Source organism: Pseudonaja textilis, chromosome 2 (assembly GCF_049901715.1).
Source record: "Pseudonaja textilis isolate UNSWEBS1 chromosome 2, rPseTex1.2, whole genome shotgun sequence".
Lineage (NCBI taxonomy): Eukaryota > Metazoa > Chordata > Lepidosauria > Squamata > Elapidae > Pseudonaja > Pseudonaja textilis.
Window position 1 is genome coordinate 118151749 of NC_141991.1, and position 24531 is coordinate 118176279.

At 38.0% G+C, this 24531-nt stretch overlaps 1 protein-coding gene across 1 annotated transcript in view; it reads left to right on the top strand.

Moving 5' to 3' along the window:
• WIPI1 (WD repeat domain, phosphoinositide interacting 1) overlaps nucleotides 1-24531 on the top strand; it is a 45673-nt gene that overhangs the window by 8313 nt on the left and 12829 nt on the right. The window contains exons 2-9 of the mRNA XM_026711200.2: nucleotides 1017-1099; nucleotides 6131-6300; nucleotides 10859-10955; nucleotides 17331-17428; nucleotides 18337-18429; nucleotides 20268-20338; nucleotides 22118-22225; nucleotides 23057-23221. Of these exons, the coding sequence (XP_026566985.1) occupies nucleotides 1017-1099; nucleotides 6131-6300; nucleotides 10859-10955; nucleotides 17331-17428; nucleotides 18337-18429; nucleotides 20268-20338; nucleotides 22118-22225; nucleotides 23057-23221 (885 nt within the window). The remainder of the gene's footprint in view (nucleotides 1-1016; nucleotides 1100-6130; nucleotides 6301-10858; nucleotides 10956-17330; nucleotides 17429-18336; nucleotides 18430-20267; nucleotides 20339-22117; nucleotides 22226-23056; nucleotides 23222-24531) is intronic.

The window sequence follows — 24531 nt, forward strand, 5'->3', positions numbered from 1 at the left end:
GCAACAAGATCAAAAAATAGACTGGCTGCCTTTTGGAGATTAGTTGCATCAGCTCTGATTATTGAATTGTTCTGCACTGAATATCAGATCTCAAGGATTTTGTGAGAGATCGTTTTCTATTCAGCACAAAATCTTTATCCCATTCAGTTCAGGTGAGAGTGACAATAATACCTATATCTGTCTCAGATTCAGATAGCCTGATTAAGTACAGTAAATTGAAACAGCCCAATAAATCAGTTGGAGGAGGGATGGCCCCATAAGCAATCAATTAATATTGATAATATATATATTTTTAATGCTGTTGTACTGTTTTGATCTGGGATCATACATAATAATGAACACCGAGACTGTGAAATATGACAAAATGGCATCACTTGGAAAGGATGTGACATTTTCACCCTTTTTTCATTTTTTTTTTTTTTGGATTTTGGCATTTTGTTTAAATATAAAAATGCATTAAGAGTATTTTATTAACTTACCAAGAAAAAAAAATCATGAAGGAAATCTGGTATTGCGTTTGATTATTTAATGATTAACTTTAGTGGCAGAAATCTGTCTTCTCATTAACCATTTGCTGAAAGCTGCATCATCTTCTATTCATCATTTGCCATCTTTCTCTTTCCTTGACTTTTATTTTATCTTCCATTTTATTGTTTTCAGAGTAGTTTCATGAAAAAGAGCTTCCTCCTTATTCTTTACATATTTTAGTATTTCCATGTGCCCTAATGATAATTCCTCTTTTTAAAAAAGTTTGATCCACTCATGGGCCAAATAACTTCTCAAGGACTCTTCCATATCTCAAATAACTTCAAATAACTGGGACTAGTTGAATTAGTGTGGCAACTATTTCTTTATATTGTCTGATTTTTTTTCATATATTCAGAGTGACATGCCTGTGGTTCCTAGTTAGTCTTCCACTATAGCTATTTGTGGAAAAAATACCCAAATATTCCAAGAGTGTTTTATATGAGATGTATCTTGCTGCATCTAATTAGTGTCATTTTTTTCTTCTCTAGTTCCTTGGCCATTGGAACCAAAACTGGATACAGACTTTTTTCTCTGAGTTCTGTGGAACAACTGGATCAGGTCCATGAAAGCAGTTAAGTCTGTTGTGTTTTGGCATGACAAAATAGTAGTTGATGATAATTTCTATTCTGCATTATAGCACATTAATGTGCCCCAAATAAGCAATTCATTTTAACTTTCCTGCTAGAAAGCGGATGGCACTTCTCGGCCGCAGCCTTACTTGTATTCAAGCAGCCATCCAGATGCAGCTATGTTAAAGGGACAGTTGCCTGCTAAATAAATCAAAATGGTGTGGGAAATTCTCTACCGTTTGATACCAGTATAGTGTTGATTAAAAGCTTGTGAACCTTTTTGAGTTATCAATATTTCTGTGTAAATATGACCATAAAACATGATCTGTTTTCCACACATCCTAAAACTAAATAAAAAGGAGCCCAATTAAACAATTGAGTTAAAAACACTATGTTCATTTAGTTATTCAGGAAAACAAATTGTTTTATTATAATTCTTTAAAATAAGATGATTGAGAATGATATTTATCTAGCATGACATTGCTAAGAATCACAGAATGAAAGCTGCGAAATAAATAGGCAAGGTCATGCAGGATCCAGTCTTGAGTTGGTCGCTGGGACCAGAGGTTTAGTCTTTCAAGCTTTCGGAATCATGCTGGAGCTGATTATTGGGGAACTTCTCTCTTTATGTAAATACTAATCATAGAACAATGCAGTGCATGCGCGCGCACACCCACCCACCCACACACACACATGCACAGAGACTTTCCTTAAGGAGGGCCAGAGTTTGAAAGCTTGGAAGACTAAACCTCTGGTCCAGTGGTGGGATTCAAAAATTTTACTACCAGTTCTGTGGGCATGGCTTGGTGTGCGTGTCAGGGGAAGGATACTGTAAAATCTCCATTCCCACCCCACTTTTGGGGAAAGGTTACTGCAAAGTCCCGTTCCCACCCTGCTAACCTGCTTTCCAGCTCTGTTCTCCTGTGCAGGGCAAGCAAAGAAGACCCAGCCAATCAGCTGGGACTCGGGAGGCAGAGAATAGATGGGGGCGGGGTCAGTCAGAAGTGGTATTTGCCAGTTCCCTGAACTACTCAAAAATTCCACTACCGGTTCTTCAGAACTGCTCTGATCACAGTGACTGACTCAAGTTGGATCTTGCAACATTATCCTGGGACACGTATATTTGCCTTCATTTGAGACAAGGTCATTGCTAAGAAAGCACAATTTATGGGGTGGAAGAAGAGGTTATAAGTAGATGCCTGATACATAAAGACCTTTTATTCTTAAACACAATGCAGTTAGATCAAAATAATTCAGATTTGTTTAGCACAGAATAACTGCATCCTGATATATATTATGCTGTGATTGAGTTTATGAGAGTGGCACTATTGATGTCTCTAGCAGCCTAGAAATTGGAGGTTTCTGTTTTAGATTTAACATAATTTAGTGTTTTGTCCAAACAAATTGTACAAGTAAATTTTCATTGTTATCATTATTATTACATGCAAGATAGCTTAATAAATTGCATTTTGAATTTAACTGATTTTGCTAACTATAATTAAGATTAATCCTAGTTGATCTAGCTTTGGTTGATATGGAACTGCAGATTTGTTTTATACAAGGCAGAAATGGAAGTCTTTACATTCTTGTAGCTTTCTTGATTGCATGGGTTGGGAGTGGGCCAAGGGCTATTCTCCTACCTCATGACATTTGATCCACCATCAGCTAAATATTATTCTAGCGAGTGAGTTCATTGACTCTTATTCCAGCCATTTCAGAACTGATGTTTCTGTTAGTTGTTTCCATGGAACTAACTCTTCTTTTTTCATATTTGATTGTTACTAAGTTACACTCAAACTGATTGTTACTAAGTTACATTCAAAAATAGTGTAGATTTGACCACAGGAATATTTCCCATGGAGTTCCACTTACAAAATTCAAAGTTGATAGTTAACACTACTTCCCAAGATTTAGCTCTCCCAGAAATGCAGGAATGAGCAGAAACCAAAATAAGACACGTCACTAAAACATACCTGAAGTATGAACCAACACTATGCACAGAAGAAAGGAATTGACTAACCAAATGATATAAACAATCTGAAAAGCAGGATATAAATGTAATACATACAACTTAACTTCAAGTTTTCTTCTCTGAGTTTTATGCTTTGAATTATATTGTTGACTGAACTTTAGGTTTGTTGGAGCAGCTCTCACAGAAACTGTTGGGTATTGTTAATCCTCAAAGTTAGGCAACAGTATCTGAGCTGTGGTGTCAAAATGGCAGCAGAGAGGTATAAATGCACTGTGATTAATTTTATGCAGAAATAGAAACTTTCATCCCCTGCTGGCCACTGTGCCAGAAAAGAAAGAGAAGAAAATATAAATCTGGGACTAGAACTTCTAACACCGAAGTAAGCTACCATATTTGGAGTATAAAACTGTACAATTAAATGGCAACAAAGCTACATAAAAGGTTAACTCTCTGCTGTCATTTAAAGACTGCTCCAATTTGGGCAGTTATGGTGAATCTGTCAAAGGGAGAATCTGTCGAAGGAAGCCAGTACTGTGCAGTACAATCATATATGCAGGTATGTTGAAAACACCTTATTGCAAGTATTTAAACTTACACCAGAACAAAGGTGCACATGGTAAATTTAAATTTTCTGAAAAACCTAAAAAATATGTACAGATAGTTCGCAATGTAAGACTGCAGTTGAGCCCAAAATTTATGTCGTTAAGTGAGATGGCTGTTAAGTGAGTTTTGCCTCATTTTATGACTTTTCTTGCCATAGTTGTTAAGTGGACGACTGCAGTTGTTAAGTTAGTAACACGGTTGTTAAGTGAATCTGGCTTCCCATTGACTTTGCTTGTCAGAAAGTTGTAAAAGCTGATCACATGACCCAGAGACTTCAACCATCATAAATATGAGTCGGTTGCCAAGCATCCAAAAATTTTATCCCATGATCATGGGGATGTTGCAACAGTCATAAGTGTGAAAAACAGCCATCAGTCATTTTTTCAGTGCTGTTGTAACTTTGAACAGTCACTAAATAAACTGTTATACATTGAGGACTAAGTGTACCTTTGTACATAAAAAATTAAAAGAGAATAATAGTGAATAAATAGTTTTGACTTCAGCCATCATAAATATGAGTCAGTTGCCAAGTATCCAAAAATTTTATCCCATGACCATGGGGATGTTGCGACAGTCATAAGTGTGAAAAACAGCCATCAGTCATTTTTTCAGTGCTGTTGTAACTTTGAACAGTCACTAAATAAACTGTTACACATTGAGGACTAAGTGTACCTTTGTACATAAAAAATTAAAAGAGAATAATAGTGAATAAATAGTTTTGACTCAGGATAGGAAGCGAGGGAATTTCAGCAATGTAAAGTCAAGCAGTAGAACTTAATTTGTGGCTCAACATAACCTGGTAGGTCAGGATATATTGAACTATATTCTTACTATCAGAACACAACATACTATTCAAGGACAGAATTCCAAGTATTTTTACATGTGACTCAGGCAGACAAAGGGATATCTCTGTGTTGCTACATTTCATGATAGAAGATAATTGATTTTAAAGCTGGTTGTTTAAAGCTCTTGAACATGAAATGCTGTAAATACAGAGTAGAACATGCTGATGGAAAGTTAGACTTTTTGTCCTTTTAATTAAAGGTTAATTTTATCTTGTTATATTTACTGATTTTATTGTAATGTCTTTGATCTGAGCCACGTACAGTTTTTAAGATTTGGGCGGCATGCACATTTAATGATAATACATTTACTTAATTATTTAATATTTATAACCTTTCTTCATCATCTCAGTTACATGGTTTGGCTAGTCATATTCTAAAGAGATTCTGACATATACAAAGGCCGCTCTAAATTAACAAAAGCTCAGTTTCAAGTATGCCTAAAAGCAATAATATTTTATTTGTTTGCTTACTTGCTTGTATCCTGCCTTTACTATTTTTACAAATAAGGTGGTGAACATATCCATACATCTCCCTCCTCCTATTTTCCTCACAACAACAACCCTGCAAGGTGGGTTGGGCTGAGAATAACTGGCCCCAAAGAAATACCAGCTATTGTATATTACAAAGTATATTAAAGTGTTCCTTCTTTTCCCAGAACATCAACAGATTTTGGGCTGCATTACTTGTCCTGCAAAGATTCAGAAATTTATCTTTTTGTCACCAAGTAATCCTGATCCATATTTTTGCAGCTTAGATATGGTAACCTTATGTTAGCGTTAGAATTTCTAGCTTCAGACTGATTTGCTTATCACTACCTCTGCTGGTATAGCTACAAGAATTACATGAAAGTTTTCTCTTTCTTCTTGTGGTTAATTGTGATTTTCTGTGTTAAATTACAGCTGGTATCCAAGTTGCTTACCATTGCAAAGTATAGGATTGTACTGCACCTGAATTATCTGCTCTGGCTGTCAGTTGCCTGCAGAAAAGCAGAAACATTGCAATCTTTCATATCTAATTTTGTGAAGTGATCCATTTGCCTTCACCGTACATCTCCCTTCTAATATATTATAGCTGCAGCATCTCATAATAAGTCCTGATGTTGAGCTTTGAAGTTAAACAGATTAGGGCCAGATTAATTTATAGGGCCACCTCTTCCATTGTGAACTTGCCCCTTCACTAAGATATTAGGAAAAAATCCTCTGAAGATGCTGCCACTGACTGATTTGGTAGTTCTCTCGTGTGGCTCCTAGGCTGCAGAGCAGTTCCTTAAAGACTGTGTTTATTTCTACTCTCCTAGAGTTTAAGTAAACGGTAATAAGATATGTATATCTTTTAATTGATAATGATTTTAATAACTAATTTGGTCTTCATGTTTATTGCATTTGTGTTCCATTATTTTGCATTCATTATTGCAAGCTGCCTTTGAGTTTGAAATCAAAAGATGGAATGGAAAATGAATTAATAATGGATAATGAATAATGGAATTGGCATTTTGGCCTTTTCATTGATATTGGAATAGAATATTGTAGGATAGAAATGAAACTGATCAGTTTTCCCTTCCTTTTTGAAAACATGCTGCTATCTCTCTGACAATTTTTTACTCTTCCATCCAGATGAAATACCAGATGTTTTTATTGTGGAGCGCCTCTTCTCCAGCAGTCTGGTGGTAGTAGTGAGTCGGGCTAAGCCGCAACAGATGAATGTCTATCATTTCAAGAAAGGGACGGAAATCTGCAACTACAGCTATTCTAGCAATATCCTTTCCATCCGGCTCAACCGTCAGGTAAAAATCTAGAGGCTTTTTTTTCTCTGACTGTAAATGATCTGAATTTTCTTGGTGGAAAGGCATCCATCTTTCTCTGACTCCCTTTCAGAACCATTCAACGTTTGATAGCTTTCTAGCCTTTTCTTGGAAAGTATTTATTTATAAGAGACAAGATTCACATGCCAGGCTAAACCATGTGGTTTACTTGCCTGTATCACCTGCTAATAAGCCAGTGTGTAAATCTAGTCAGTATTGATGTATTCATGGGCTCAAAAGAACCCATGGCCACTGAATGGTTACCTTATATTTCAGAGTGATGTAATCTTTAATTACTCATTAACATGGTGCCCCACTGGTTAGAATGCAGAATTGCAGGCTGACTCTGCTCATTGTCAGGAGTTCAGTCCTGACCGACTGAAGGTTAACTCAGCCTTCCATCCTTCTGAGGTTGGTAAAATGAGGATCCATATAGTTGGGGTTTTTTTTGGTGTGTGTGTGAATGCTGTCACTGTTTAGAGAGTGATGCAAGGCACTATGAAGCAGTATATAAGTCTTAAGTGCTATTGCTATTACATCTATTCCGTATCAAAGGCAAGCTTCAATCTTAGTTGAACTGCATCATATTCCTCTCATTTTATGAAATGATCTAGTTCAAGGGTCCTCAGTGGACCGGCACCTGGCCATAGCATGACAGAAACTGGGCTGGCAAACAAGCAAAGCCCCATCCGTGGAATGTAGGTAGCCCGCGAAACCACACCCCCACTGGTCCATGGAAAAACCTCTCTCCACAAAACTGGTCCCTGGTGCCTCAAAGGTTGGGGGCCTCTGATCTATTTGCTCTCATAGTCTATCTCCCTTCTATTATAGTCGCAGCATCTAATATGATGAGTGAGGAATGCCGTCTGTCAAGCATGGCTGTAGTCCTTAACATAAAGCGCTAAGGACATTATGATGAAAACTATGACATGTTATTGTTGCAAAGAATGAAAAGTGTCAGAGTCTTTGTGCGGTTATTTTTCTTGATTGGACACATACATGGAAAATTTTACTATTTTAGAATAGAGGAATCCTTTTCAATTAAGCTGATGAAGCCCTTTATTGCCAGATCATTATTAGTCACATATGTTTGGCAAAATCAAATCTGGTTTCCAGTTGGCAAAAGGGTATGATAGTTTATAAGCAGAATTTTTTGGAAATTGGAACATGTATATGGGTTGTTCCTCTGAAATTAAGAGCCTGTTTTGTTGGATTGGATCAGGTTCTGATTCTCAGCAAGAAGGTTCTAGAATTTTGGATAAACTGCTTTATGATTTCTCCAGAAGCTTCTAATTTGTGGTTGTACAAATAAATTCTTTATGGATTGTGAATTTGTCATAACTTTCAACCATGTAGGGGAGTTCATCTTGCCTTGCTTGTACCTAATAACACTGACTTTTGAAAATTGCCATTTTCTATCAGATCAATTTTATAAACCACCGTTTAAGGAAGATCCAACAGGATCCTTTGGGATTGAAGCTGGGAATGAAGGCATGGCCCTCCCACTGTTTCTTTTGAACATTTGAGAATGCTGCTTGGACATGAGGCCTTATCTTAAAAAATGTGTTTAATCCTTTGAAAACTCAAAACTTACAACTATCCATCACCAATGACTTCTTAAGTTCACCACCATTGCAGCAACGAAGTATTTTGTCATTGGATAGGCTGACTGATTATTCTATACACATTTTTCAATTATAATCACAATCTGCTTCTCTAAATACCTATATGATCTGGATTGTTATCCATGAAAACTTATTCAGTAAGAAATTATTTGATCTTTCAAATGACAGAACACTTTGTTTTTGTTGTAAACACAGCCACTTCAATGGGAATTAAATTTCAAAAGCTAACAATACGCTACGTATGGTAGGATTTTTTTTTTTTACTTGTCCTGACCTTTTCATGTAATGGGTCTCATTGTGTGATCCTGAGAGGGACACATATGTTTCTGCTGTTTTTATGGTCAGAAAAAATCCCTACATTTTCGACTTGCCATGTAGCAACTGCCTTAACTGAATATCTACACTTTCCCAAGTTGTTCTTTATAATTGAACCATTTTACCCTTGTTCGGTTATCCTTTTCTTTTTGTCCTTCTAATATGCTTTTTGGTGCCAGGTGAAGTTTGCAAATATCCCTTTTTTATTGATTTCTCTCTCTTGTCCCAGCAGGAATGTGGGAGACTGAATCATTCTAGACCAGTATTTTTCAAACATGGTAGCTTTAAGATGTGTGGACTACAACTCCCAGAATTCTGAGGAATGTGCTTCTGGATTAATGACTGTTTTCTTTGTTGGCACTTAGAATTGAGTCTCACTGGAATCTAAAACTTAGGTTCAGGCACATGGCCCATTACAAAACAGCATGTATAGTGTTAAGGTATCACTGGAGAATCTAATCTCAAGGTTGGCATAGTGCTGGAATGTTATTCTGAACCCTCACACTGATCAAAATAGGAGGGCAAGTGCTAAAACTATAGAGAATAAAGAGGGAGGGGAAAAATTCCCCAATGCTTGGGGAAGTCTTGATGAATTTTGGATATATCGTTTCTTCAGGGGCACTTTGTGGTCTAGCTGAACCTGTTGTAAGGCTTTCAGTGTAATTTTAAAATTATTTTTCACTGGCTTGGGAACTGCTGAACTCTCTCTTTTTACTCAGAGCTCAATGATCAGTGTATAAATGGATTCCTGGGAATACTGTGTGCATTTTTGGTCAGACCTCTTTTTAAGGATTTAGAAACAAAACAGGATATGAGGAGATATGGGGAAATGAGACAAGGGAATATTGGCTTATGCTTAAATAAGTAGCCAGTTTCAACACCAAGTGGGGATCTTTATATAGGCAGCACATTGATCTCACAGGGAATCCTAGAAGTTATAAAAGTAGAATATTTCATTGCAGAATCCAAACTTACCACTGATAATGACACAAGCTCAGAATACACTCTCTTCTGCATGAATCATTTCAGTGGAAAATCTGATTACTTTAGCATTGTGTATGAGGTACTGGAAAATATAGTGCTAGATTATTTGGAAATAACATGTTTATTGAAATAACATGGTTCAATCACTTGACAGTCCTTGTTTGGAATGCTGTAGCTAGGAAAAAATGGAGTTTGTTTTCTTAAAAAAAGGATTTAAGTACTGAATCCTATTTTTGCAATAATTTCAAATTTGGGTTTTATGAACTAAGTTTCCTTTTTAAAAAATTACATTTTCAGCGGCCTCAGGATGCCAGGCTCATTGTTAGAGCGATTTCAGATGCTTTGTGTTCTTTGCCCCTCTAGATCCTGTAAGTGGCTTCTGTGTCTTCCTTGAGAAAACTTAAGAGATTTAGATTGTTGTAACTAAATGGTCACAACTTGGTTATACCATTAGCAATTTGTCCGAGGTGATATTTAGTTCCTGTTTTTACTACGCAAAGATTCTGGAAAAAGAAGAAATCATGTTCTTATTTGCAGTATTAGGATTTTTCTTGTAATTGGCTAGCTTTCTTTAGGTTATTCAATAATTAGCTGAATTAGCTAATATGCATCTTCAGTACAGTACATCTTCAATACAGTTAATGTAGGCTCAGAAATAAGTCCCAATAGGCTTAATGGAATTGACCTCCAGGTAAATGAATACAGGATTGTAGCAACTTCAATAAATGCAATTTTCCAAATAGATATTCTGCACAGCACAGCATTATCTTGACAGCTAGAAAGATATGATACAGTCACGTAATTTTGGAGCAAGTGTGTCCATTGATTCATTATTCCAGTGTTCTTTCATAATACAGAAACTACAATAGCTCTTATATATGCTATAATCACCATTTTACTCCTAAATGTTGAGCATATTATCCCAACGTAAAGTTATTTTTTTTAAAAAAAAAAGATTAAAATTTCCTGACATTTTAAAATAACAGTGGGTATAAGGACGTTGTGGCAAATCAAATCTGTTCACCATGCCAAGAATGCAAATGAAATCTGTTAATTATATTCCATCGTTGGAGATTTTCAAGCAAACATTAAACTGTGATTTGCCTGGGTTGATCTGAGGATTCCTGCCTTGGGAGGTGGTTGCACTAGAAAGCCTCCAAAATCCTTTTCAACCGTAGGATTCTTGAAAAATGTTGTGGAATCATCATAAGGAATTGAGCTTGATTTACTTGAGGTAAAACATTTTGTAAAGATAATGCTCCTATGTCACAGAGAACTATAGGGGCTGATATGCCAGATGCTATTTCTGAGTTATACTGTCTCTGTTTTCAAATACCAAATATGGCACACAACAGAGAACTGTTTGTGGTCTTGTTTCAGCTTATCATTTCGATAATCATCTTTTTTTCCACACACAAAAAAATGCTGAAGAAAAAAAATGATATAATTATGCAATACATATCAAAGGTGAAAAAACTACAAATCTCCCTATTTGCTCCCTTGAAGGTAGTTTGAATTATCCTGTGACTAAATCATGCCCTAATGAGATCTGGCAGCATTTGGGGTCTTTTTCATGTATAACAAGAGTTTTGCATTCATTTTTTTTATCCTTGCAGAGACTGATAGTTTGCTTGGAAGAATCTATTTATATTCATAACATTAAAGACATGAAGCTTCTAAAAACAATCCTGAACACCCCTCCTAACACCACAGGTAAGGGAACAAGTATGAATTGCCAAAGAAGAGTGATGACTTCGTGAAAAAAAGTAACTTCATAATGCCCGTAGAAGAATGCTCCTGCTGCTTTCTGCAATAGGAATAGTTTGGTCTTGTTATTTCTAATTACAGCTGTAAACTAACTACTGTGGCAGATTAAGTATTTTGGTTGTGTTCTGTTCTAGCTGTTGTAAGTTTACATCATTATAGCTTTCCCAGGGTTATTGCAACATGTCCTTCTGTAATTAGCAAGACCTATTCTGCCTACTTCTGCTCCCTAAACCAATGCTTAGCTTAGTCTCTATTGTTACAAATCTGTCCTGACTCCAGCTCAAGGCAGTGGAAACTCTGAAGAAGGTACCAGTATGTATCGGTCGCTTCAGTTATTCTGAGGCAAGACGTTCTTTTGCTTTCCCCATCCAGTCCAGGTAGCAGCCATTTGCTGTGGACTGATATTGGCTGCACAGGTAGTCCTTGATTTACGCCCACAATCAAGCCCAACGTTTCTGTGGCTAAGTGAGACATTTGTTAAGTGAGTTTTGCCCCATTTTGCGACCTTTCTTGCCACAGTTGTTCAGGAAATCACTGCAGTTGTGAAATTAGCAACCCAGTTGTTAAGTGAATCTTGCTTCCCCATGGACTTTGCTGGTCAGAAAGTTGCATAAGTTGATCCATGTGATCCTCAGACATTGCGACCGTCATAAATATGAGTCAGTTGTCAAGCATCCAAATTTTGATCAGGTGACCCTAGTGATGCTGCAATGGTTGTAAGTGTGAAAAAGGTTCGTAAGTCACTTTGTTCAGTGCCATTGTAGCTTTGAATGGTCACTAAACAAACTGTTGTAAGTCAAGGACTACCTGTATTAGAAACTTTCCTAAGGCTAAGGAACATGAATAACTTGCAAGTACACCTATCATTGTAAATAATAGGAGGGTTGGCATGCAGGTTATGGGTGGATGGCAAGCCAGAAGTTCCCCGCTTAATTGGGTTCCCCCATTAATTTTATCTTACGTGTTTACTCATTTTTAATGTCTAAAAAGTGAGACAAAAATCTATACTATGGAGAAAGTTCCTGAAATTTTGCTTTCATGCTGATATAGATACATGCACTTTCAAAACTAATGCAATTGTTTCTTCCATAATATACAAGCTCTTCGTGGGAATATTGCAGTTTGAATGGTTGACGATTTCTAGGCAACACTTTACAGTTATCTAGGGCTATCAGATCTGGACTGCATAAAATCCAGATAGCTATTAGAGGACTGTAGAACAATACACGTAAATTATCTCTCTGCCACCATCTAGTAATTGTCTGGATTTCTGGAGCCCAGATCTGGTTGTTTACCTTGTCTTCACTTCTCCAATGCAAGTACAGAAACAAAATTAACTTCACATCTTTCTTTTAATAACCAGTAACAAAGCATTTTGTAGGATACATTATTTCTGTATAACATCATTTAGACCCTCTCAGAGGCCCATTTGGCAGCCAAGATAACCACTGGTGATACAGGAGTTAAGCAAAGCCAGCAGATCATTTTATGTGTTGAATGATTGGAGCAGAGTGACCTCTGTCCTGATAGCAGGGAAAGGAATGTATTGGTCTAGTACATTTTTAATTTAATGATATAGATTCCAGATCATTCATATGTGTCTGTCTGTCCATCTCTCTCCCCCTCTCCCTCCCTCCCTCTCCAATTATAGTTGTATGCACATTCTGTGCTTTTCTGAATTTTGAAATGAAGCTAGGAATTCAAAAACTTAAGCGCTACATATATTTCAGGAATTTAAACCTAAATATATTTACTTGCAATTTATAAAAATTACAGACTAATTAGGATGCAGGCCAAAATGAACTTACATTTGAGAAAATGGCAGCCAGAATAAAGCTGAACTTAATAGATTTTCCTGGTATAGCAACAGACTTTTTTAGGATGGGCATTTTTTTCTTCCCTGGAGTATAGTTTCTGTTTTACAATGAAGTATCCTAACCAACAACAAAAATGATAGCTTGGGAGCTTGGATTGTTCTGGATAAGGGATGAGCAAATTACAGGCTGTATAGGACTGTTGTGACTCCAAACCTCTGTAACATCCAGCTGAAATATGGCAACAAGTTATCGGATTCTGAAAGTGTAAAACACCATTTTTAGAAAAGAAAAATAGTGGTGAATTTATCAGTTGCGAAAGATCAGGTCTACACATGAAGTCCAATTATACTGGAAAAAAAATCCCTATCTTTTAAGAACCTTGTCAAATAACAGTTGCTGCTTGAGGTTAGATAAGGAATTAGTCCTCTTGTGGCTACGTAAGGATTCTAAGCTAATCCCTCTTTTAACTCTGCCACCAATTTCTGCCACTCCTCCAGAATTAGGTGTGCTAAACATCTTGTAAATTTAATATGCCTATTTTATTTTAACAAAAAGGAGGCACTAGATCAGTTCTAGATAAACCCTTCTGGGGATGTCATCAATGACATGTTATCCCCCTTGTGCTCTTGGCACCCTAAATTTTTGAAAAATGCAATTTATGGTCACTTAATATGTTAAATTTGCTTTTCCTTAAAGCAACATAAAATTGGCCCCAGGATGGCATGCATCCAAACCTCCTGTCTCCCATGCTATCATGGTCAATGGTGTGAATACGACCTGCTAAATATTATTTGGCCCAATACCAAGTGGCATTAGAAATACAAAGAGAACTTTGAGTATTAACACAAGGACTTGCTCTTTATCTGTGGCTGGACTATTATGACATTTGCAAATGTCAATGGTTTTGTATTTAGGGTGTTAAATTTGCCTGAAGGCCAGGAAGATACTCTGTAGGATGGAGAAAAAGTAAAGTGTGGAATCGAAAGACTTAAAGAGCATTAATGGAGCAGTCTTGTGAATTTTTACTTTTGTCTGCCCATCCCAGTAATTGCCTAAGGATTCTTGGAGTTGTGGGTCCAATAGAGGCAGCAAGTTAGAGAGGCCTGATCTGTACAGCGTAGACTTTTCTCTGCTTTCTGACACTTTCTGAATCTTCAACTGGATTATCTGTGTGCGCTGCAGAATCATCCCTCATTTGCTAGAATCAGTAGCTAGTGTGGAAATGGGCTCACTGCTGAAGAATGCAGAAAGAATGGGTAAAGAGGGTTGCAGAAGATGGGGATACTGTGTGCAATAAGGATTTTGTGTGTGAAAAAGAGGGAAAGTGCACAAAATGGAAAACAGATTTTGTTTTTGAGCTTAACGCAACAGCCTAACAGAACATTCTGTTGGAACAAAACATGAAACAGTTTCAGCATTGTGTATTCCCTTGTGACAAATCCCAAATCCCCAGGCCCAACCAAACAAAGCCCTGCCAGCATTTATAAATACATCTGAACAAAAAAGGGCCTTTGGATGGTCATCGCTGCACCTACTGTTTTCTGGCATTTTTGTGTTTTTATTGGCTTTTATGGATTTTAAAAAAATATTTTATGGTGTAAACTGCTAGAAATTGACTTCTGGGTCCCACCGCTTATAAATTAAGTAAATAAATAAAAGCCATCAGGCATACAACTTTTGCTCAACAAAAATAATAATTAAGATGGTATTTTATATTTCATTTGCCAATATATTTGGTGTGTAGGGTGTAGGGTTTCCTGCCTAAGGAGGAGGTTGGACTAGAAGACCTCCAAGGTCTCTTCCAACTCTGTTATTCTATTCTGTTCTATTTTGGGTGGAGGAGGTGGAGTGGGGACTCAGTAGAAAGCCCAAATAGGCAAATACATCTTTGCAACAAGTGCATTTTGAATTGCATCAGTGATGCACCAGAGTGTGAGCTTAATGATCCACAATCAGGAGGACACATAAAGTGCTTATTGCTTCTCCCCCAAATTCGTTGGATTTCTCCCAAAATAGGTGTCCCTCAACAGCCAAGACTGAACCGAATATGTGGTTGCAGAGTGGAGAAGGGGTAGATTTGGCATCATGATATCATGCCATTTTGTTTTGTAGTTTTAATGGAAGTGCCCAATGCAGTTTCAGATATTCTGAGTTTAAAACAGGTGTTTTGAGCTTAAAATAGGCCTGTTTTAGGCTGAGACATTTCCAGAATAGGCATTTCAAACTCAGAACAGATCATTTTTAACAAATGGAGTGTCAGCCCTGGAGCCATTTTTTCTGGCCCCTGGCATCTCCAGGGCTGCCACAACAGAGGTGGAGCAAGCTGTGGAAATGGGAATGGGGAGGTAGAGTTAGCAAGGGCTTTGTAACCAAAATAAAATTCTTTCCTCTTGAGAACCAAGGGCGTTCCTACCAGGTGTGAGGAGACGGGACGTGAGTCTAAGTGAATTTTGGACTGTGACCTGATTGGGCCATGTGATGGCCTGCATGGGCAGGAGGAGGAAAAATGTATTTTTAACTAGGAGGAAACCCAAGAGATTTTAGAGTCAGGTTTCCCCAGATGTACCAATATAACATATCTAATAAATCTATACTTTGAGGAATATGCCTGCCTCGGAGTTTTGATTCTGTTGGGGGTATTACTTGAAACCTTGACATGGAGTCTTTTGCATGTAAATCATTGTTAACAAAGGATTTTGAATGTCACTTGGAAATCATTTAATGAAGCAGGCAATTCTGCAGTATTGGAAAGGTAGGATCTGCAAGTGGCTTATAATTTTTTTAAGGAATCCAAGAGGATCTTTGAAAAGAAGAGATACAATTAGTGGCCTCTAATATGAACTCCTTTTTTTATTGAAACAGCTTTGGGGTTTTGCTTTAAACAAAATACAAAGTGACTTGGAAAGTTGTCTGTGGAGATTCTCGATTATCCAGGTCATGGTTACGACCTGAAGAAACAGCTTGGTTGAGAAGCAAAACATTTTCAAAGAAAAAAAATCAAGGAAGTCCATCTGTCTTTTGGAAAAAAAGCACCTTTGGCATGACTTAGAAAGTTAGAACAATTTTAGAAATATTGCAAGATACTGAAGAATTCAAAACAGTTTTGACAAGAAATCCAGTGACAGCGTTTTAGAAAGTATATAAGGATTTTGAATCTGTGAAGATCCTTTGTTATCGCTAAAGATACACATAACATTTTAATTTGCTTTCATAAAGTAATAAAAATAAGGAAACAAATGGGAAGAATGCTGGATATAGTGTTTGATCGGTGGGTATCACTTTACATAGTGATAACCACTATGCAACAAATCTTAAAATTGCTGTCCTGTGGTTTTTTTTTAATGTTTTCTATTTTTTGCTTATGCTTTCTACTCTTTCTGCCTAGAGGGCCTGCTGATCTCTTTCTGGTATAGTAACAAAAACACTCAGATCCAAGTGAATTCATTCTTTGTCTACGCACACTCTTTTGCTGTGCCTGTTGTGTGTTAGAGCATGAAACTAGCCTCACCAGCAATTTCCCAGGAAGATTCCATTGGTATCTCCCCAATGATCTCTGAAACTGAATGGCCGCATCCGGTTAACGATGGATTTGCGAAGGGGAAAATCAATGTCATGTTTGGTGAGCAGTTTCTGAATGGAATGTCTATGGAGATTTTCAGCCATCCAGGTCATGGTTGTCCCAAAGGTGCTTTTTTTCAAGAGGCAACTGGACTTTCTGGTTTTTCTTTGAAGACGTTTTGCTTCTCATCCAAGCATCTTCTTCAGCTCTGACTGGATGGTGGGGAAATGGAAGGATTTATATGCCTTGCAGACAGCTGGTCATTTGCATCCTTTTAACAGGTCGTTAAGGTCACCTGGAGGTTTATCTGTGTCATGAGGGTCTCATGAGTGGTGCAAATTGGCGTGGAGCCTTCTTGGAACTTGAAAGGATTGTGTGGTAGACTGGAGAGAGATGATGTCGTATCCCCACCCCCTCTGTGGAGAGAGGGCTGTTCACTTTTGACATAGATGACCTCTTTGACCCCTCTTTCAAACCAGCAACCCTCTCTGTCCAAAATATGGACTTTGTTGTCCTCAGAAGAGTGCCCTGTGTCTTTTAAATGCAGATGGACTGCTGAATCTAGTCCTGAAGTGTTTGTTCTCTATGTTGTGTGCCATGCGTTTATAAAGTGCTTGTTTTGTTTCCCCAGTGTACAGATCTGCACATGGCTCACTGCATTGTACTGCATATACCACATTACTCAGTTTCTGTCTGGGTGTTTTATCCTTCGGGTGGACAAATCTCTGCCTTGATTTAGGATTTCTGAATGGAATTATACCATCTGCTACCTGTAGATGTCACAAGAGTCCAGACGGTTTTTGTCCAGAATGCTTGTGGCTGCCAGAACTGGTCCAGCACAGGTTAGGTTTCTCCAGGAGAAGCCGTGATGTTGTCTCTGAACTCCTTGCTTCTGTATTCCTGAGCTGTACTACTTCCTGACCATGCTATTTCTTCTCTTGGCAGGCTTATGTGCACTTTCTATCAACCATTCCAACTCCTACGTGGCATATCCTGGTAGTCCTGTTGTCGGCGAGATTGTGTTGTATGATGGAAACCTTTTGGTAGGTGCAAAAATGAATCGCAAAGGTATTCTGGGGCACAGATTTGGTAACTCTGTGGCTTGAGAGTAGATGTCCAATGAGGTAGGAGCATTACACTTGTAGCACGCAGCATATGCTTAAGGCTGTGCAGAAATTTGTTTCTGTTTTGACGCTCTGGTGTCCATTTGGATGTCTTCCTTTATTTCTGTTATTTTTTTACTCCCAACTGTTTCCCCAACCCTCCTTCCTACCCATGTTGAATAATCACATTTGTTGTTCCAACTTAGTGGGAGTCCTACCATAAACATGATTAATTCAAAATAGAGGGATGCAAGAAAGAGAAAATGCATTTTGTCCTGTGCATGGAACAAACACAATGGTGGTGGTGGTGGTGGGGAAATTCAGTGAGATTTGGTTTACTTGTCCCTTGTTCTTCTGTAGTTAGAATGATGTGGTAGTCCAGGATTTTCCCGAAGCAGATTTCGAATAGATCTTGCAAGATGAGTAGAGCAACACTGATGTACCTTACTCTTCTCTCCTCTCTAGTTGCTGTGAACAACATCCAAGTCTATGTTGGCCTTCATCTCACTGACCCAATATCTTTCTTATCCTTACATTCCTTTCACTGCTGCTACATGCTACTGTCAGCTCCATCCTTTCTTCACTGACTCCCTCCTTAGAATGTGTGTGTTCTAAATTATGTTTGGACCATTTACATATCTTCATTGCAAGACTGATGAAATGTGCATGTTAGACCTGGGCATCTAAATCCGGCTGTTTTATACATGGTTTCACACATTTGCATATACCTATATCGTAATGTTAGATAGGCAATGTATTTTTACTTTGGTGGAATGAAATACATATATTTTAGTTACTATAACTAAATACATATATTTAGTTACTTTTGTTTTCCCCCTGCTTAACAGAGAGATGTTTGTTCTATTTCTGCCCATGAAGGGCCCCTCGCGGCCTTGGCTTTCAACTCTACAGGGTCAAAACTAGCAAGTGCTTCTGAAAAGGTAAGTCAGCAGTGTGATGGGAGACTGACAAATAGGCCTTGTGTTTCCTGAGAGGAAGTGGACTAAAGAAGATGAGTATTTGGATTATCATTTGATTCAGTTGGGTATCTTTTATCCCCCTCTAGTAAAACTTTTTTGGGAACTGCTGAGGGATCACTATAAAAATTGGCAGCTATATACATGTTTTACATAAATAAAATTTCATTCAGTTGGTTTTTTCCCCTCTATCTTGTTTTCCCTTCAGCCCTGGACAAAAAATTATTCATTTAGGATTTTTTTCCCTCTTAATTCTTTTAGGGTCTTTTTCTCCCCATATCATTTAGTTGTTTTTCTGTCCTTAGTTTTTTATTTCATTTAATTGTTTCTCTCTTAGGTTAATGCTGTCTTGCCTGACCTTCAGCATAGGACAAACGTTTGGTCTAGTGCTCTAGATTTTCGATTTGATCTCCTCCACCTTTCCTATATTTTTGTTACCTTAGTTAAATCTGATAGCCTGTATGAAAATGACTTGAACAGATGTCCGTTCAACAGACCTATTCATTTGGAGTGCTTGGTCATTCAGTTTAAAACCCAGAGGAGTGAAAAACTTTTTGATGAAATAGCAGGAAAAGAGTCTAGAACTGTTTAGCTTGAAGCTTTATAGCTATAAAGCCCAATTTCCAACCTTCTGCTCAGTACGGGAATTCTGATTTAAAGCATCTATAAAGAAGTCAAAAGATACATTAAATGTATATCTTGACCTCTTCAAACGAAGGAAGAGGCTGTCACCTTTCCGGATAATTAATTTCACTTTCAAACTATTCTTTAGAGTAAGAATAGTTTTAACATTTGACTGAAATCTGCCTTCCTCTAACTTCATTCTTTTGTGTCCAACATTCAGAAACGGGCAGTTTTGACCGTTCAGTTATTTGAAGACTGCTATCAGAGTAACCACTTATACCTACTGTATACCTCTATCTACAGAAAATAGCTATAGGTCATACACCTAGAAATAGGTTGAACCTCTGTCATTCAGAAGATACATGCTCGGGAACAAATGCCATAGAGATCAGGAGTCCTTGTTCTAAGACAGCATGTAATGACCCAATTAGTAGCCACCCAACCTAGGCAAACATATTGCTTAATTCTAAATGGTATTTCCTCAGATGTAAACTCTAGAGGCAACAGTTTTCTAATAATGTTCTGTGCCATTAGCTGAAAGTAAATCATCCATTCATTTTGTGTTTACTTAGGATGGACTTTGCTCTGATACCTATCTATAATTGCTCCTAGGATAACTTTAAAAATAATAATTATTAGATCCTACCAAGAAACTTACAAAATTAGAAAATGGACAAAATTAGAAAATGGGACAGGTGGGGAGGTGAGAGGATGACTAGCAAGAAGGAGGAAAAGAGTAGAGAAAACACAGTTGTTTGGAACAAGACCCTCTCCTTTTCTGGCACTGAGGACTGTTTAATTTATTCTACCTTGCGGAATAGTAAGCGGGCAACCTGGTGGTTTGTATGTATCTTCGTTCTGTGGCTCTCCAGGTTCACATTGTTGAAATAGGTGCATTTTCGGTTAAAAAGCAACAAAATAGCTGCATTGAGCATTTGTTAGCTTTAACCATAATCCAAAAACAAAAACCCTCCTCCATAACTTAAAGTGGATCTAATCTAGTAGAATCTTTACACTAGCCTCTCTGATTCCACAACTTTTCTGTGCCCCTTGCTACAAAATAGTTATCCACCCAAAGTCGAAAGGAAGGTAGCACGTCCTCTCCAAAAGCAAAATGCTACTATTGTTTTTCTCCTGATTGCCTTTTATACTTTAGTATCTCCTGTCTTTCCTTTCAGGGAACCGTCTTTCGTGTTTTTTCTATCCCTGAAGGACAAAAGCTCTATGAATTCAGGAGAGGAATGAAGAGGTTGGTCTGCTGCTCTTATGTCAGTATTTCACTTGAAATAACAGGTTATTTCTTGGATTCTGAGGCTGCCTAATTAAAAAAAAAACATTCTGGGCAACTTCATTGATTGATATGTGCCATCAAGTCATTTTTGACTCCTAGTTACCACATAGATTTCTCCATGGTGATTTATCCCTAATCTGTTCTTTCAAGCGGGCTGCTTAGAATATTTAAAAACATATACAAGCAGTCCTCGGCTTGCAGTCATTTATTTAGTGACCATTCAAGATTATAAGAAGCACTGGAAAAAGTGACTCATGACCATTTTTCAGAGTTAAAACCGTTGCAGCATCCTTATGGTCACATGATCCAAATTTGGACTCACTGTATTTTGGACCAGTTGTAACCTCCAGATTGTTTTTAAAGGCAGCCATTTGAAGGATGCATTGTAGTAATCCCATCCACAAGATGATTAGGTCATAAGCGACCATCTGAAGAGCCTTCTGATCAAGGACAGGGTATATTGTAGCTAGTATACAAGGTGAACCTGTGCAGAACTCCTTTGGTCATAGCTCCCATCTGCTCTTCAAGCTATAGCTACAAGTCCAGGTGGACATGCTAGTCTCAAATGGGAAATGTGATGGTGAAAACATCCCAGATCCAGCAATCCAGTTGGCAGTCGTTCAGTCTCCAGCTAAAGATTTTCCTCATCCAGATTTGAGCAGCCTTCATGCCCTGGGTCAATATAGTGAGAGATTTACCTGTAGAATCCAGGGCTCACCCAGTAGTTTCATGTGGATGTTAAAGAGGTAGAGAGAGAGCGTCAAATCCTCAAGCAACCCACAAGTGAGGGGCAAGAGATACAGTTTCTCGCCTCTTGTCAAACTGAGTGGAAGCAATCGCCAAGGAAGAAAGAAAACTACTGCAGCACATGAGCTCTACATGAGGCTGCCTTTGAGAATCATGCAGAAGCTTCAGATGATACAGAATGCAGCTGCCCAGGTTGTAAAATGGTGTCAGCTACTCAGCGCATGCTTTGATTTGACTGCTTTGATTGCCAGTGTTTTTTTTCTAGTTGCAATGCATTGTGCTGGTTGTCATCCCTCAGGGCTTTAGAGGGTTACCTGAGGGGGTCCAGTTGTTTCTATCTCTCCATTCCGTTCCATCAGGGTGGGCATGCTCCAGGTCCCGTCAGCCCAAAAATGTTGGTTGGCAGGGACCAAGGGATGTTCCTTTTCTGCTCTAGCTTTTAGAAGACCTTCTGTCCTAAGATTAGGATGGCCCCACCCTGCCGGCCTTTTGGAAGGCCTTGAAAAGGAAACTTTTCAGTGATACATTATATATTATTTTTCTTACTCTAAAGTAGTAAAACGTTGGGGTATTCTTATGTGGGAGCACCCACAGAAATAAAAATACAGGGAATGGATGACTGATTTGCTAGAACTTCTATCCTGCCTTTCATCCAAGAGGTCAGGGTAACTTACATAATGCACATCCCTTCCATTTTCTTCATGGCAATAATCCTGTGACATCGGTTTAATTGAGGGAGACTCATTGGTCCAATCTCACCCAAGATACATCCACAGCTAAGAATGGATTAGAATCTGGTTGCTGCGCTCCTAGCCAAATATCCCTAATGCTACACGATTACTAATCAATTCTTCAGAGACGTTCTCGTGGGACTTTTAAAAAATGTATTTCTGTCCTAGGAGAATCTCTCAGGTTTGCTTATTTAGACCAGTCTATTACCATTTCCTAATCCAATTAAGATGTCTGGGTTCTTTCTTCCCTTTGCTTTAGGTACGTGAATATCAGCTCCCTTGTGTTTAGTATGGATTCCCAGTTCTTGTGTGCATCAAGCAATACTGAGACAGTGCATATTTTTAAGTTGGAGCATCTCACTGACAGGTGGGTAGCAAAATTATGCTACGTGTGCCACTGAGAAGTCAGCTGTATCAAGGAAAGGCTCTCTTTGACAGGTTTTTATAGATGGCAGATGGAAGCTGAAAAAGATACTCCTCACCCAGGTCTGGATCTGCTCACAACCAAGGATTGCTTATTGGGAGAGTTATTTCAGCAATCTCTCCTAATTGGCTACAGTTGTTGTTTTAAAATAGATCACTCAAGCTTTGTTTTGACAGCAAGTCTGACCATCCCTGAAAAACCTGTGGGCAAAATCTTGGATCGTTCAGTTCCAAGTTATTGCCAATTGATTCCAGGATTTGGGTTTTGGGTGGTTATATGTTCAGGCTGATGATACGTTCGTAAAAGCAATTGTAGGATCAATCGGGGATCTAGGAATAGCAAAGTGATGGACTGCAATTCAAGCTGGACTCAGAAGCATTGACCCAGAGCCTGCTCTCTGGCCATGGCTTGGTTTCCTGGCCATAGTATTTATCCTAGACCGGTTTAATCTCCTTTACTGGAATAGTGCCTGTGTTGCAGTTATGCTACCAATACAGACCTAGAAAGGGTTCTTTGATGCTCCTGTTTCCAGCCTTTTTTACAACTACTTTAAGGCTTCGAGCTGAAAAATCTGAAGTTTGTTGCTGCTACTTACATAGCACCATCTATTGCATTTCCTTAAGGTTTACTGTTTTATTCCTCTTTAGGAACATTTAGGAAGGAGAGATAATGAAATTAGCTGCCTTAGGGTTTAGGAAGTGAAGACCCTTGTTGTTATATCGTATCGATGTTCCTGGAGTAGAATGTTATAATCTGGCATTTTGTTTGTCTTAGTCGGCCGGAAGAACCTCCCTCCTGGAGTGGATACATGGGCAAGATGTTCATGGCTGCCACCAACTACCTCCCTTCTCAAGTATCAGGCATGATGAGCCAAGACCGGGCCTTTGCTACTGTGCGCCTGAACTTCTCTGGACAAAGGAATATCTGTGTGCTCTCAACGTACGTAAGCTGGGCTACAGCAACTAAACAGGATTGCCTTCATTTTGTATTGGACACACTGTTTTATTTAGGAGAGGCACCTTGGTTGCAGTGGAAATGTTTCATAAATGTCATGGTGCTGGGTGAATCAAAGTGCATTGAGTAGGACTAAAATATTCTCCCATTTTTTTCAGGTCTTTCTCCCTGGTTACAGATGTTTCTTTATCTCATGGCCACAGTCACTATTGCTGTGAATCGTTGAGCTTAAGAAGATATGCTCTGAGTATTATGGTTGCTAAGAGTGGCCACTGAGTTGATGGAATATAATCAACATATTCTATTAAATTTGCATTGGTTCATGGTTCCGGCATTCTACGAACCAGTGGCACATATTTTGATTTTAGGCACTTAAAATCAGCTAAATGTCCAAAACGTTTTAATCCAGCCAACTCATAAGTACCAGTGCCACTCTCTATTGGATATCTTCTGCCCTGGGAAATCTTATTCCAGTATCATTCATTCATTCATTCTTTGCTACCCATCCTGCTATAAGGAGACATGTTAATCTTTTTCTGATTTGATTGTCCATTAGATTGATTGAGGTTACTCTTCTGCAAATTATCAAAAGTTGAAGAGGCATTTCCCCATAGATTTTATTCTTGTATTCCTCTCTACACAGTTTACTGCTGATTTGTTGGGCAGTATATGAGGAAAAGTGATAATTTCCTGGGGCACATAAGCAATCTGCAAATCATGGTTTATTCACTTCTAGCTTATGCAGACAGAGGCTTCAAACATCACAAAATGCAAAATTTTCTCTTTTGCATTGATATACTTCCTGCATTCATTACATTTGCAATAATGTTGGTTGGATCTTCTATACAAGGCAAAACTGATTTTGTTATACTAACACATTCTGCATCGCCTTCCACTTTGAGAGCATAGTAATATAGATTATACCATTTATACCTATTGTTTCGTGAACCAGCGCTGCAAGAGAATTTTTTTTTTAAGTTTTAACATCAGGCCAAAACTCAAAGGGAGAAGAAAATACCTTACAGTACATTGCTTTAGAAGTAAGCTTTGGATTTCATGGCAAATAATATAACTGCATGAAGTAAATTGGTTAGTAAAATAAGTGTTTTGCTTTGCATCATATGATAATACTATGGTGGCTTTATTTAGGGGAAAACCTTCTTGGCATGACTAATGTAGCCTTGTAATAGGTTCAAAATCATGTTTATATATATCTGCATATATGTCTCTAAATTTTCACCCCTATGTATATTTCCTACTATTAATTAAAATACTATAGTAATTGTTTTACTCTA